The 15,867-nt window shown below is 40.9% G+C and overlaps 1 protein-coding gene across 1 annotated transcript in view; it reads right to left on the bottom strand.

Moving 5' to 3' along the window:
- Positions 1-15,478, bottom strand: part of ntf3 (neurotrophin 3) — a 37,204-nt gene extending 21,726 nt beyond the window's left edge. Inside the window, exon 1 of the mRNA XM_053863192.1 lies at positions 15,352-15,478. Coding sequence (XP_053719167.1) covers positions 15,352-15,369 — 18 coding nt within the window. The 5' untranslated portion in view covers positions 15,370-15,478. The remainder of the gene's footprint in view (positions 1-15,351) is intronic.
- Positions 15,479-15,867: the final 389 nt, after the last annotated feature.

Genomic DNA, 15,867 nt, shown 5'->3' with positions numbered 1-15,867 from the left:
ACTCAGAGAAACCACAGAGGTTAACCACTTACTCCAGCTTAACCTAGCTCGATAATCCTCCCCAGTCTCACCTATCCTCTTCATGTCCTCATTTACCACATCCACGAACTTCATTGTTTTCCAAATCCAACACGTCCACAGACTATCCTCCCCTCTAAGTTCTAACCTTCTGAGTATGGCTTCCATAACGTTGTCTCCACGCTAATCATTTGACATGCACATTTAAATATTAATTCGGAGCTGTGAGTCATCTACGTAGACATACAATACTGCGGCAAAGAATTTTCAGCTACATCGCACATTCAAAGCTACGAAGAATAGGGCATTCTACGGTCGGCATACAGAGCATCAAAGTCCTGATCATAGAACTGTGTACTGTTCCATTGTTCTTATGTCTCTAAGTTCCAACTTTATTTTGAACGTTCTTTTTGTTCATCTTCATTACATTTTTCGTTATATATTTACTGTATGTTCTGCCAGGCCTTGTCTTTGTTTATATGTATGCTGTTGCATCTCTATAATTTCCCATAGTGCAATAGAGTATCAATATTATCTTACTCTTATGATCTTGCGATACCGTCGTTTTAATTTCATTTCAAATTGTAAAAAAAAAAAAAAGAATTGTGTGTCATCGACATAGCAAGAAAGATTTGTGTGGCCTTGTAAATGTTGTTGCTGTGCTTAGAGTATTATTTAGGAAGTTAATAAATTGTGCAAAGTCCCAGTGGAGTAAAACCAAAGTTATCCATCTATTATAGTTGTAAATGTTGAAACTGACAACAGCAAACACAAATGCACCTGTACAGAATACACTCACTAGTAATCCAGAATCATCTAAAACCTTGACTCGATGCCTCTAATGGCTACGGTGAACAAACAATGGCAAGCAGGTCAGGTAGCAGTTGTTACTTTGCAAGAGCACATCAAAGTCAGTTGGTCAGTTACCCTTGATGACTCACAGATGTTATTATTTGGTGGAATCCCAAGGATTCAATTGGGTCAGTCGCGCTATTAAATCAACTATGACATTAACGGAAAAGACAGGGAACCAACGCTCCCGAAGTATCATTCAATTAGATGACACACAAATGCGTGAGTGTTCCAGGACGTCTACATCACACTGGAGATGCTTTAGGCATTATTGAATCAGCGAATCATCCTCATAATGATTATAAAAGAAAACAAAAAAAAAAACGAGTTGTTTGAAAATTGGCTGCTCAGTAATCTGTAAATTGATAAACTAGGTTGTTTGGCCGACCAAGTGAGTGAGTGGGTATATGGTGCTGTGCTGTAATAGGTTACACGACAGCTAATCCGGCGCCAAAGCTAATATTATCACAGACAATAATAGATTCTCTTAGCCAGCAATCGGAAGGTCAGATATCCACTGTCAGTAGCATAAATTGGGGAAAGGTTCTCTCACAAAGGAGAAACGTGCGTGGGTCAAATTGCCAGAGAATTTTGGACCCTCTTGAGTCATGCAGAATCACAGGAAAGTTTCGGTTCAGTGATTGATAATAGTGGCAACTCAACTCAGCTTGCTCAAAGTACCGTTCATTTTTTATTCATCGATAGTCTTTGAACAATGAATGGCAGCCAAAGGTCAATTCCATCGCTACTGTCAGCAGCGTGAAATAAGAACTCTAATTTTAAGGAAACAAAAGAGCTTTTTTGTCCACTTAAAAAGGATATATCAAGCAATAATAATTGGATTTCGGGTCAGAGATGTAGAAGTTTTCATCAATATCATGTGTTATTGACAATCCATTATTTTCCTACTGTACGCCAGGTCAATTGATACTAAAGAAAGAAGGTTATCGTTCATTTCATATCATTTGCACCTTAACTTTTGCATGCTACAATTCTGAGGCATTCTTGTGCCAGTGTGGAGAATTGTTTAAAGGCTTAAAACAATAGGTTAATGAAAGACACATGAAAACTCGCTGTTGTTCCAAACATCAACTGTGTTCATTCTCTCACAAATTACTCTGCAAAGAAATGAGTTCCAGTCACGAGTGTTGACACTTACACAAATTAGAAGTAAATATTTGTTTGAGCACTTTGATACTCGGATTCATCACTTCAACTCTCCAACTTGTTGAAACATTCATTTTGGGAGTTAAGGGCTTTTCTTCTAGTTGCATATCATATATCATATATTGGAGATTTATGCCACTTTTCTGTCTGTTCAAACACATTCAATGAACAAATAGGATGCCAAACTTTCAGGTGTGAGTGTAAGAAGATTAACAATGATGTGTTTGACTAAATAAATAAAATATGATTATTACCAAAAACAAAAAAGATTTTTTTCACCACATTCAATTTTGCTAAGGCGATCGACTTTCTTCCTACTGTCTTGCTAAACGTCCCTGAGCTGGCTGGCTACACCAAAATGTTCCTCTTGAGCTCTCACGACTGTGTATATAGAACAACAACACCCAGCATGTCAGATTTATGAGCACAAACAAGCAAGCACGCATGGCTTTGAAAATGTCTGCACTAACAAGTGTAGATGGTTTATAGCACAGTTGCACTTGAGGCTATTTCCACTTTGTCCCGTCTTATTCTGCGTCTTATTAGAGATGAAAGCAACAACTATCAATAAAGATCTGTAGATCAAATTGAAAATACTGTCAATTGCACAAAACATTGGATGCCTTTGTTGGCTAAGAGAAATGAGTCCAGAACAGCACAGATGACTGAGAAGTTTAAGAAGATGTGATGAGTGACGAGGAGACATGCAAATGGGGAGAGACCAGTGGAAACATGTAGGCGAGGACAGCTCACACTGGAGGCCTGTTTTCCGTCAAAAGTGTGGAGAGCACTGTAGGTTGGAGAGCGTTCCCTCACAGTCAGGGGACGGTGGGCTGGAGTGACTAGATAGCAAGTCATGTGTGCACGAACAAGATGGGATCAGCAGCTAGCTGACATCTTTAGGAAAAGCTTTAGGAGAGTAGAGCATGCTTTGTTGGTGCTAGAGGGGGACAGTTGTAGATTAGAGATGATCAGATGGCACATCTCAAAAAGGGGGCGAGCACAAAAAACAGCATGAAAATGAGCAGATTGCAAACAACAATATGTGAATAGCTGTTCATTAGATGAGATCAGATATCCTTTATTTGTCCCACAATGGGGACGTTACAATATACAAGTCTCAAGTCATGACACTCCTCAACTGCAGCATTTCGCCTTCTCATCTACCCGTCACTGGACCATGGTCTGGTGATGTCTGAGCAGGAAGTATTCAACATCAGAAAAAGATTATCTGGACTGTCCGACCCACATCTCACATGCTTGATGTTTATTTGACCGCTTCATTATGATGAGCATTTTTGATCAGGTCCCAGACCCCTTGAGGATCCTTGGTGCAGTTGCGCCCTTTGTGATATGTACTGGATATACTGGTATTGATGGTGTGCAGCTCAGCGTGACAACATCAAAGCAAACAAAATCTCTGTTTTTCATGTCAAGAATGAAGACAGTTTGAAAGGTATCTTTGGCATAATGAACTGGCAGGCCAGCAGACTGCAGATGTCATTTTTTCCCCCTTAACTATTCTTTCAACCATATTGTCTTGGTTATTCTGGGTTCTGTGGGTCAGCATGGAGTCAATCCCAGCATGAATGAGGTGGTGACAGAAATAGAACACATCCCCCCTCACACATGTGAAATATTTACCACACATCTGGCTGTTGTCTTATTTCAAATACAAATCCTCCTTCAAAAGGTCACATGGGTACTTTCCTCAGTCAAAGACTAGACCATCTCAAACCTAAACATAGGCGGTTTATGTCTGCACACCTCCACTGTTCCACAAGTGTCTGTCCTGTGAACATATCACTGGAAACTCTCACCAAGATTTCATTTCTCAGAACATCTCCATGTCTATTTTACAGACACACCTGGGTTCCAGTTGCTCAACCTTAAGCCGCAAACCTGCACACTAAGTGAGGAGAGCAGAAATCATGCCAGTTCTCCGGAGGTTCATCTCAGTGAATTTTCCATAGACAACACACATGTGGACATTAATTCATGATTCAACTGGAATACATGTCCAGAGCACGTCACTGAATGGAGCAATGTCACCTGTCAAGTTTGGTCTTGTCATTGTTGCAGCCATTGAACTGAATTGGTTGCATTTTTTTTCTCTAAAAATCATTCAAATATGCCAAACACCAATAAGCGCCCACAGCACGATCAATCTCTTATGAACTACTCAAGACACGATTCATGGCACTTATCAAATTTTGGCAACTGCAAAATCCAGGCCAGTTACTTTTTGAAATAGCAAATGTCTTTAATTCTGTGAAGTTAGGCTGATTGTCAGTGACATGGTGAGAAACCAAAGGCAGATGTGGACTTGCAGGGGGTTAAGCTTAGACAAGATTCTGAGCAGAACAGAAAGAAACTGACAGTGAGAATGATTACACATCCACCAGACACAAACGTTCAATACTGCTCATCCATCACGCTGTGTTTTGTAATTCAATACAACATTGTGGCTTTGAGTTTTCTTTGCTGGTTAAGTCAAAGATGAGTCTTCCTCAAAATGATTGCGGTGTCTGCTTATTTTGGAAATGAATATGTTGGAGTTATTGAGCTCGATGGGGCTTCACTTTTTCCTCTTGAATGTTTTGTTCCTTCTATCTTCGGCAGTTTGGGTTTTGTTTTCCATCCAAACTGTGACGCTGTCATTGTGTTTGTTTACGGGCTGCATGCATCATACATATATAACTGTCACCACAGTAAACATGACCACTAAAATAACAAATTAACAAACTGTTACTTTAGAAATGAAGCTTTTAAACAGAGCAATATAGAAAGTTATTGTGGGATATCTAGAGAAGGCCTTCGCCTAACATTCAACGAGCTATGTTTGCCATGCTAAGTGCAGAGCATTGTTTGTTTTTCATTTAAATTTCCTTTCCTTCTTTCCCCCGTACTTCTTGTGCCACACCCCCATCACTGTGCTATGACAACCCAGCCCCGAATGCAAACCTCATACCCTAACCTTCTTCTTAGTTTGACAGCACTTAGAACCTCCGAGATAAGCATAAGTCTTAAATGGTACAGAGAACATTCTGTGTCTGAGCTCAACTGGATACTTAATGAAGGAATGAAGTCATTTATGAGGGTCAAACAACCTCAGGGAGATGTTTTAAGACCCTTATTCAGTGGCACGTACAGACCTGCACAGCTTCCAGGTAAAGATTGGAGATAAGTTTAATAGGAGATATAAGGCTCGGCGAAAAGACGCAACATGTTCAGGGATATATATATCTATCTATATATTTATATAGATAGATAGATAGATAGATAGATAGATAGATAGATAGATAGATAGATAGATAGATAGATAGATAGATAGATAGATAGATAGATAAACACAACAATAGAGAAAGAAAGTTGGATGTATATTTTCCAAAACTGTTTTCACTGAGTCTTATATCCCAAATTAAACTTAGTTTTGAGTGATGATTTTTGGTGCAGATACTTTGTTACACCCTCTAGTTGTTAGAACATCTGCCTGTTCAAATATCAAAGTAGCCACTAACCCGACACACAAGTCTACCTAAATGTCACCTCTGGGTATTGGATTCTATTAGGGGGTTTCTCCCAAGCATTTGAGCTGTGATCAGACGGTCAGACGGAGACGTGCCTTTCTCTGCTAAAGATCTCCACACCGTAATTTCTTCACCTCAGTGCACCGATATTGGAAACAAACCAGAGTTGAACGCGGTGCCGAAACCTTCAGACGTCATTAATAGGTAGTGCATGGAGCCCAAAGCTGACTTAGAATGTTTCAGTTGTAAAAGCGTTTGCTGTAAGATGTCCTGCACACTCACAAAAGCACACTCGTAAAAGGTTACAGCTCACAAAATATTTCGCTGTTGCCTGCTGTGTTTGTAATTCATTTTGTTAACTTGTCGTTCCCTTCCCCAGAGATCACAACTACAGCAGGGAACATGGAAAAGACTATTGCCACAATAACAGCATTTATTATGGCAATAGTATTTATGGCAATTCCCTTATGGGGATGGCAAAGGGCTGGAGCCTATCCCAGCTAGTTTGGACCAGACACCCTGAACAGGTCACCAGCCTGTCACAGGGCACATCGACAGAAACAACCATTCATGCACGCACAACCCACAATTTAGAGTACTCATCTGTGCATTTTTGGAATGTGGGTGGAAACTGCCCGGAGTTAAACTACGTCAGCATGTGGAGAACATACAGTACAACATTGGCAAACGTTGCAAAGCTATTGAACGGATATGTTCTAGTTCAAAAGGGGCAGATGAGTATCTCTCTTAGATACTTGATCTTTATAACAAACTCCACCAGCTGTTGAGAATAGTTGAGAAGTGGCAGAGATGAGTGGAACAGCTTCGCTGTTGTTAAGTCGGGGGGCGACGATTCATTTTTTTACAATGATTTCGATTAGAATCATAGTTCCAGGTTACAATCTAAGAACAATATTGGTTCATTTAGAACAATGCGATTTGACGGCAAACGATTCAGTGAAATCAATTCAGTAGCTATCAAGCCAAAATAACAATAATGTAATAACAATACTAAACTAGTGCATGTGACGTTTCAAAGACTCCTGTTGTTTCTTGTAAGAGAATCAAGTATCAATGAATTCCGGATACAAACAACTCAGCAATTGACTGGCAAATGCATTCAAATTTTATTCGGAAAAAAAAAGTGAAACCAACACCCGAGATTGAATTAACGGCAAGTTAATCACAACAATAATATTAAAAGTGCATGCATTTTGGATTTAATCTTAATGAATGTGACCTTTGTTTTTAATTCAAACTGGAGCGTTCCTATGTTGAAAAACATGAGCTGAAGTTGAGGCTGAAGGTAAAGATACAAATATCAAAATAAAGTGCAACATTTCTTCAGGTTAAATGAGCTGTGTTTGAACCTGCTACCACTCTCTTTTTAACAACAATGCACTTATATTTAACAGCGCTCACGCTGCTGGAGGTGCCTTCACTGTCGGCTGGGGAGGTTTGTTGCTTCCACTCCACCATTCACGTGCTGTTTTGTTTTCTGCTGGAGCGGGGCGATGACATCACTGACAGGCTGACTGAACTACGGGACATCTAACATCTTAATCATTATAAAAGTGCAGAAAAATACATTTCTATAAAGTTTTGATTACATGCATTATTTTCAAATATCAAAACAATTGATTGATTACATTTAAAACGCCTAAAATGTTGGACCGATATATGGCAATGCTCAGCAGGCCGAGCCTTCACCTGCCAAAGATCACTGGAGTTGATCATAGGTTTGTCAGTGACTACATCAAGTAGTAGTAGATAAACTATTACACCCCTATTATTACGTGTAATACCCATATGGTTACACTGGGTCTTCAGAGGCTTTTAAATGGATATCAGAACTCAGTGGAACACCAAAGTAAGTTTATTTCAATAACATTACACCATAAATATCAAATGATATGAGGTAGAACTTGATTGTTGACTGAACTGGGAGTGTCAGTTATCTATAGCAGCTTTAGATGAGGAAGTCTGAGCTGTTGAAATGGCTTCTCCAAGTGTGAGCCACTGACAGATTATCGCTGGATATATCCAGTATAAAATGACTCTGTGACTTTTGAATGATTTGCTTGTAGTGATGCTCTACTCAGAGTCTCTGACAGATGAGTAACAAGACGACTGGCCAAATAAGACTATTTCAGTTGCATGTATCGTAATTCTTCAAGTTATGAACCAACACTCATGACCATATACCATGGTGGGATCATCATCAACATTGCCCTCAAATTTTGAGGTGATGATAAAAAGATTCCACTCTCCCAAAGGGGAAATGTATCCTGAGGCCAGTGTCAGGTTCTCACGCCATGGGAACGCTGCCCTTCTTGCTATGTTACCAATAAAACACTGTGGTTTGGATGAAAACCTAACTATCAGCAGCACCAGTAAAATGACAAATTAGGTGATAAATTGTTTACGTGTTCGTAGCTTGAGGTCCTTAACTACCTGCAGTAAACATGTCATGGTGGTATGGGTATAATTCCATCAGTATATTGCTCAAAGGTATTTATTAGCTCTGAGGATCACTCAAAAACGTTCCCCTCAATCTGTAGAAATGTAGCCTCGGATTAGAAGGTGCATCATTGTTTCACTGTTGACTTCAAACTCGCAATGTCTTGACAATGAAAAAGAATGAAAATGAATAATAATAATAATAATATAGATTTATTTATGACCATTTGCACCAACTTGCTAGTTTACACCAATATTTCTGACTCAATAGGATTAGGTGCTACTTTGGATCATGAAGTAAAAAAAAGGCTTTTTAGTAGTGGTGGGACTTTAATAAGTTTATTACGATTAATTCATCACAACAAAACAAACAATTTAATTTAGCAGTTTGCTCTCCAGACAACACGGAAGTTCCTGGTCCACTGATCACACTGATGCACAAGACACGTGGCAGCTAGGATGATAACAACAACAACAAACATGGAGGAATCCCTGAACAAAAGCATTTTTTTTTGCTTTTGTTCAGGGAGGTTTTTCTCTACACAATGGCCACGGTTTCCACTACTCTGGATGGACTTGAAATTCTTATAAAATTGAAATTCTTATACAGATATTTTCAAGACATTAAAAGAGCTTTAGTTTGAATAAGGTGATATAAAACTTATATATAGTAACCATCGTGATTTATTGTGGTCTTGTCAAACTGATGCAAAATAAACAATATTTTGTTGTTTAAATGCATGTATGGGACCATTATTTCATTCAGTAAATTCATTCAAATTGAAAAATGTGGCTTCCGGTGGCAAATATTCTTAAGTGATTAAACTGCAATTAATTAAGATTAATCACAAATTCTCTAATTAATTAGATTTTTTTTTCATCAAATCCCAGCCCAACTATTTAGACTTTCTCATTGAATATTTGGTTCCCTCAGCTCACTCTCTGGAACTGTTTCTGAGTCTTTTTTTTAAATCATCACTAAACAAGTCATGACGAGTCACTTTGTGGTACTTGACTTTCATTGTGGTGATTACTGTTTTGGCAGTGCGTGAATCACTCTCACTCCTGATATCCTTTTACGTCTACGTTCTGGCATCAGAATTTCAGTCAAGATGAGAGAAAAAAAATTAAATCGAATCATAATAAAAATCAAGCCCCTGTTGATGTCAATTTTATTGTTCAATTGTTTGTCCAATTGTACAATTTTGTTCAGTTTTGCCACAGTTTTTTCATACATCGTAACTCCGGTAAAGAGCCCAAACAATGTCTAGAGATGTGTTTCAGCAGGGATCCATTTCACTGCTACACACCCATGCTTCTGCATGTTCATGGCAACTGCAAGCGAGCGCGCTCAAAAAGAAGCACACGTGAACAAGCCTGCTGAAGTAAATGATGGGAGTCGGCTCTCAAATAGGAGCTGGATTTATTATTTCTTTTTCTTTTGTTGGGTAACTTTGCTCAAGGGACAGAGAGACTACAGGTCAGTAAATATTTTTAGTTCACTGACAGTGTGTTTCAGTCAAGATATAGCATGTGGTATATACACATGTGACTTTATTTCATTCCAGTTCTGTATTCGCTGCACTGTGCCGCCCATCTTTAATATCCATCTAACCAAAGCTATCCGTGTCAGCACCTTCAAAAACCAGCGCAGTAGGTGTCAGTGACTTTTACATCAGCAGGATTCAGCCCGTATGACTGTATTATCTGCTGTTCCAAGCCAGTCAACTGCCGTGGAATGAGAAGAAATACTGTGAAACCAACATGATGATATGACCACAATGTGAAATGTTGGTCACACCGCAAGCCCTAAATCACAGTACTAAATTAGGGAAGGTAAAGAGAAAAGAAAACGCCGCATCTGAAAGAGCTGGACTCAAACAGCCAGTGTAAGTTAAAGATAAACCATCTTTCGGGGAAATAGGCCCCTATCGCTACCGTCTCATCTGGTCCACCTCAGAGATAAACCCTGTTATCTAGAGGTCACGCTCCTTCTTAAAATGGAGAGATGAATCTGAGAGGGTTGAGGTGCACATCGACGGCAGTAATAGTGATGGAGATAAAGAAAATCATTGAGACGTATACCAGATGAGAACAGACGCACAGAGGAGGCGCAAGGTGTCATGAGACTGGACTTCTGGGAAGCCAGTGCAGCACCATCAGAACACATGATCTTAATCTGTACGTCATCTGAGAACTGCAGTACAGGAACTCAAATTAAAGACATTTTTTTGTTTTCAGCAAGAGTTCCGCAGAGAACTCATACATACATCCGTAACATATGTGAACACGCTGCGGTTCTGTTTTACAGCACACACAAGGAGGTCTGAGCCAAATCCAGATTCTCGTGTTTTGTTCAAACTGGCCAAGAATGTGCAGCGTATAAACACAGCGCTAAATGCGTAAACCATCGTGGTGCTGAGTGCGAAGCAGAAATCATATACTACAGAGAGGAAACACTTTTTCTCGGTTGGGTTCTTGAGATAACAAAAAATTGTAGCAGCTCAAAGTTCATAAAAGGTGTCTACACTTATCGTCACCAGCACACTAGCGTGAATGGAACACTGGAAAAGCAAAACTGAGGCGCTTGACCAAAGACGAAAACTATTGGAAAGTTCTTGAACTCCACTTGACTCTGATGACAGCTGGCAGAGACAAGCCTCACTTTCATAGCCGTGAAGTGATCGTTTGAAGTAACACGCAGTTTGCTGTGTTGACCGTAACAATGTCAAGACTCATTCCTTTTGTTTCATCTCCTTTACTATACGCTGTGATATGTTGTGTATTGCCTGTTCCTCCACAATAGTGTTTGCGTCTTGAGATCACTAAATAAGATATTTAATAGCAAGCATTGCTGTGATAACACGTTTTCATTTGACATGGAGATGCCACTGTAGCACACGCAGAAATATTTCATAGATATGGAAAATATTTAAATTCCATATTTAGACATCGCCAGTCATCTGGTTATTTTCGCCATTAAGACACGCACTGATGATTCTCTCGTGTGCAGTATTTTGGAGAATGTGTGTGATCCTCAGCAGTAATGTTTAACTTCAGCTATGACAGTGAAGGTTAGCATGATCCTATTTCACTCTGCACATTGACCTATGGAGCTACAGCACCACCCTGTAGTGGGAGGGAGTCCCGAGAGGCGTTCCATTATTAATACAAAAGTAGTGAGGTCTAATAAAGGTTTTTGTGAAAGGCCAAGACACAAGACAAGTGTAGCTGTTGTGGGTGTCCAGATCAGTACGCTGAACCTCAGTTCAGGGAATCCAGGTCCACAGATCTTCGTAAGAAAGCTCTGGAACGTGTGCGTCCCAGTGGCTCTGTGCCAAGTTGCTACTGCTGGACTGACCGATGCCTCCACCAGTTGTTTGTGGGCTGCAGAAGATCTAATGTGCTGTTGTTTTGCAAGAGAATGAGCTTAAGATTGCAGGCGATCTTTTAATTAGTGCTGGGATTACTTACCTAACAACAAGTAATCTGTTTACCTACTTAAACCGTTTAATTCACAATGGAAAGTCCGCTGTCACACAACCTTTCCCAAACAGGTGGGCCCACACCACCGTCCGTCTGCTACCAAGCGCCTGTACCTGCGATTCAACAACTGCATGTCACATGGGACTGATCGCATGACCAGCATATTCAGAAGTGAAAGACAGGAGAGAGATCATATAATATATGGGAGAATCAACGATTATGAATACACAACACCGTTCATTTATGGAAGGGGTGCCAGCCACAATCATTGATAAAATTGAGTTCATTTCAGGCTCTATTTATTTGTTTATATATTTATGCTCTTCACGTTGTTCCCTTCCTGAATATAAACATTTTAGTCATCAGTAATGTTTCATTGAATGGTTACATTATTCAATATATTATCAATTGGCTTGGATGACCTTCTCCACTTGAGGCAGAGATTCATTCCTTACATGGACAAAGCAATCCACCCTTTTCTGGTTGAGAACCATGGCCTCAGACTTCCCAGCCGCTTCACACTCAGACGCAAACCGATCAATCTTCACCCCGACCCTCACCTATGGTCAAGAGCTGTGGGTCATGAACGAAAGAATGAGATCCCGTATACAAGCGGCTAAAATGAGTTTGGGTGGCGGGCGTCTCCCTCAGAGAAAGGTTGAGGAGTTCTGTCACTGGGGAGAGACTCGGGAGAGTAGAGCCGCTGCTTCTCCACGATGAGAGGAGTCAGTTTAGATGGTTCGGGCATCTCTGTGTTTCAGGCACAGCCAGCTGGGAGGAGACCGAGGGCTGGACCCAGGACCAGGTGGAGGGATCATTTCACTACATTGGCCAGGGAGCATATCGGGATTCCACAGTTGGAGCTGGTGGATGTCGCCCAGGAGAAGGGCATTTGGCATGGCCCTCTGAAGCTGTTGCCCACGACCCAGCAAAGAATAAACGGATGAGGATGGATGGATGGATGGATGGCTTGGATAAATTATTGAGTCCACATTTAAGATGATCAAATATAAGTGCAATTTATTGTTTTGGTTTGAGTCTCAGAGTGACAGTCAGGGGTTGGTCGCTAGCCATATACGTAAAAAGTATTGGAATGAAAAGCAAGATTCATATACAAGCAAAGTAAGTTGAGAGCCTCCGTTGTGCCAGTTAAAACTATCAAGGTTTGAGTCTTGAAACCAGACTAGATCCCAATCTCATCAAAGTTCGTAAAATGGCCATTAGTTGGGCCACTGCCGTTTGAAGTGCTCCGAAAAAGTTGATGAATGTTGTTCAACTGCGTGTTTCACAGTCCGGCTTGTTTATATCAGTTGATCCAGATGGCACTGAAATGGACCCGACGGTCTTAATGTTGCGAAACAAGTCCTGCAAGACGCTCTGGAAGATAAAAGAAAATTGGGACGACGTATTGTGTGTCGGTAGTAGGAGTCAGGAGCACAAACAAGTCGGAATGCCGTGCAAAGCGGGACACTGCAGTGCAACATTCCTCCACACTGATGTTTACTGAAGCACCTGGCAGCCATTTACAATGGCTTTAGCTCTTCTGCATTAGATTCAGTTAACACCCCTCACTCTTCATTTTCCTGCTGTTAAACACTAAATTCATGTGGTTAAGCTGAATTGTTGCAGATGCTCTCAGCTCCCACACGCACACAGTGCTGGGATGCAGTGAAATGCACTAGGTGGCCTTCTCCGCTCCCCACTTCCTGCCCCGCTCACTGCATGTCAACATCAAATCCTCCACTTCAACAGCTGTTTCAGCGGTCAGAGTGCGCGCACACACATGCACAAGTGGACGCACGCAGCAGCAGCGAAACGTGCACCACGGGCCGAAGACGCCTGCTGGTGTGCGCCATTACACAAAGCTACAGACACCACATGCCGAGGCCATCGTGGAAGATAGACTCACCATATAGTCTTTGGCCGCATTCACAATGAAATATTTATGCTCAAACATACTGCACAATAAGAAAATGCAAGAAAAGTACAAATCTTATTTTTTTTATGTATATGAATTTAGATGTGTTCCAGGTAATGTATTTAACCACGATGCATTAGTTTTTTTTTTGTTTTTTCAGATCTGAATATGATTTCTAGGTTGTAAATTCAGGCCATTCACAATTTATTACGGCATCAGATGAGAAGAAGAGACCGTCTCTGGCAGAGTTTCATCAATTAATCTAAAGGCCATCACATAACTTGAAATTACAACTTTCTGTGTCGATAAAAACAAAGCAGGCCATTATTTCAGTTATTAACTTAATATGTCACAACCTTTCCATTAGACATTTTTCTGAACTGCTTCCTGTTATCTGTATTTAACATTGATTTAGTTTAGCATGTTAATCACATGAAGAATGTCGTGGTGAACAACATCAGCATCTCAACACAAGCCAAATTATTTCATATGTAAAGCAGTGCACCGATGTCTACAGTGTCATGGCACACATGAATCTACAATCATTTATCATTCATAAAAAAATATATATCAAGACATCTCGGAAACTAATGGTAGCCCTCGCACACTGCCCTTGGAGTAGCTTGCAGTGGCAAAAAGGTTGGCAAGGCAAACTCAAGTAAAGAGTGAGGCAGAAATTCTTGTGGGACCCATTACGCCAAGTCATTTTAGATCAAATGAACAGGCAGCGTGACGTTCTGTCCAGCATGTTGGTGACCAAAGTGAACCTCTGAATAACAACTGTACAGGAATGTCTCACTACACTACAGGACTCACTTTTATTAGGCAGATTCCAATGGGCAAACATGTTTGGATTCAGCCCAGGTGTAGGGTGTTGGTGGTGACTTCAACATTCCCTGTGATCGGAAAACTTCCCACTCATTAATGGAAAGTTGAAGTCTCATTGAGACATTAACAGAAAACTTCAATTGTATTTGACTGGACTCAGACCTTGTTGGATTTAAGAATTCAATTTGCTTATCAGACAGGCAGTCACATGGACGTCTGCGATAGATTTAGTCTGAGGAGTTTAAATCGACTGTGTCTGGCTTCGAGTGACAAGTGTTCACAGTATGGATAAGTCATGAGGAGCTGCTAGATTTGACACTCTCCCCATCCACGCTAACCCCAACACACAACTGGACAATACGCTCTGCTTTACAAAGATGCAACACACAATTTGTGTCTTTGTTTATCGTGAGACCAGGGGGGAGTTTTCTCCTCCTCAGGCCGCTTGTCAAACACTACCGCTTATTATGTCATAAAATGAGGCTTTTCAGAAGCAGCCGTCTGACCAGATTCTCCTCCGACATCTGAAGTGGAGTTGTTGTTGAGGTTTGATGTTATCAGTGAAGCCAACGCGCCACTATGGACGGAATACAATTGGTTTGTTATCCTGGGTTGCAACTTCAAATAACCAAATGAAGCTGTTCAATACTACAAACTGACTCAGTTCCTCAGCTAGTCTCCACATAATTCCTAATCTCAATCTCAATGCCGAGTATTTCTCAGTTAGGGGTACAAGATGAGTCACATCAGAGGCGACGTCCCGGGACACGGCGGCAACTCCAGAAGATGAGGCGCTCCAGAGAGCAGCGTGTTCATGAACCAGCCATGACAGAAAAAAAAAAAAACCCAACCCTTTTTGTCAACCTGAAGTCAGACATAGACATTTGCTACTTTTAAATACCTGCCAAGCCTACAGTGCTGGTGAACTTCTCACCCAGCCCTGCTGTTATACAAGAGGTAAATACTTCTTCTCCACGTCTGCAGAGTTATTCAAACAAACACAAGTGCAGTCCAGCAACTTTCTGTTAACCTGTCTGTCTGAAAGTTTTCAAGCCATTAATGAGAGTTTTCAGTGAGGAAAGTGTCTCCTACCGTAATAAAGGTAACCATAGCATCGGCCGGTTAGTATCCAACAGAGTCGACATGAAGGTGATTAATTTTTTGACTGAATCCTTTGGTTAAAACTTCTCCAGTCACTGAGGCGGCCGTCTGCCTGTGCGCCACACTGGTTGAGTGTGGAGCGGATCAGGGTGTGCATAATGCTCTCTGTCGCTCTCTTCCTCCCTCTCTCGTCTCTCCCTCTCTCTCTCTCTCTCTCTCTCTCTCTCTCCCTCATCAACATAATCTATACGCTTGCTCGCTCACTCGGCTACAGGACAGATGGCTGCTGGCGCATGCTGCAGCAAAGACCTGCGAGCTCCCTGCTACTGTCTCTGAATTAGGACAGAGAATTAGGTGTGTGTGGACGACCACATGTGAACTTCCCAAATGATCACATTACTGGAAGCTCCTGATCAACAAAAAAGTAAGATAGGAATAATAACATTTAACTTGCGCCACGTTTGAGATCAAAGTACAGGAGCCTTTTAACTTTCTTTCACAATAGAT

The sequence above is a fragment of the Synchiropus splendidus genome, chromosome 4 (assembly GCF_027744825.2).
Source record: "Synchiropus splendidus isolate RoL2022-P1 chromosome 4, RoL_Sspl_1.0, whole genome shotgun sequence".
Taxonomy (NCBI): Eukaryota; Metazoa; Chordata; class Actinopteri; order Syngnathiformes; family Callionymidae; genus Synchiropus; species Synchiropus splendidus.
This window is presented reverse-complemented; position numbering and strand designations above follow the sequence as displayed.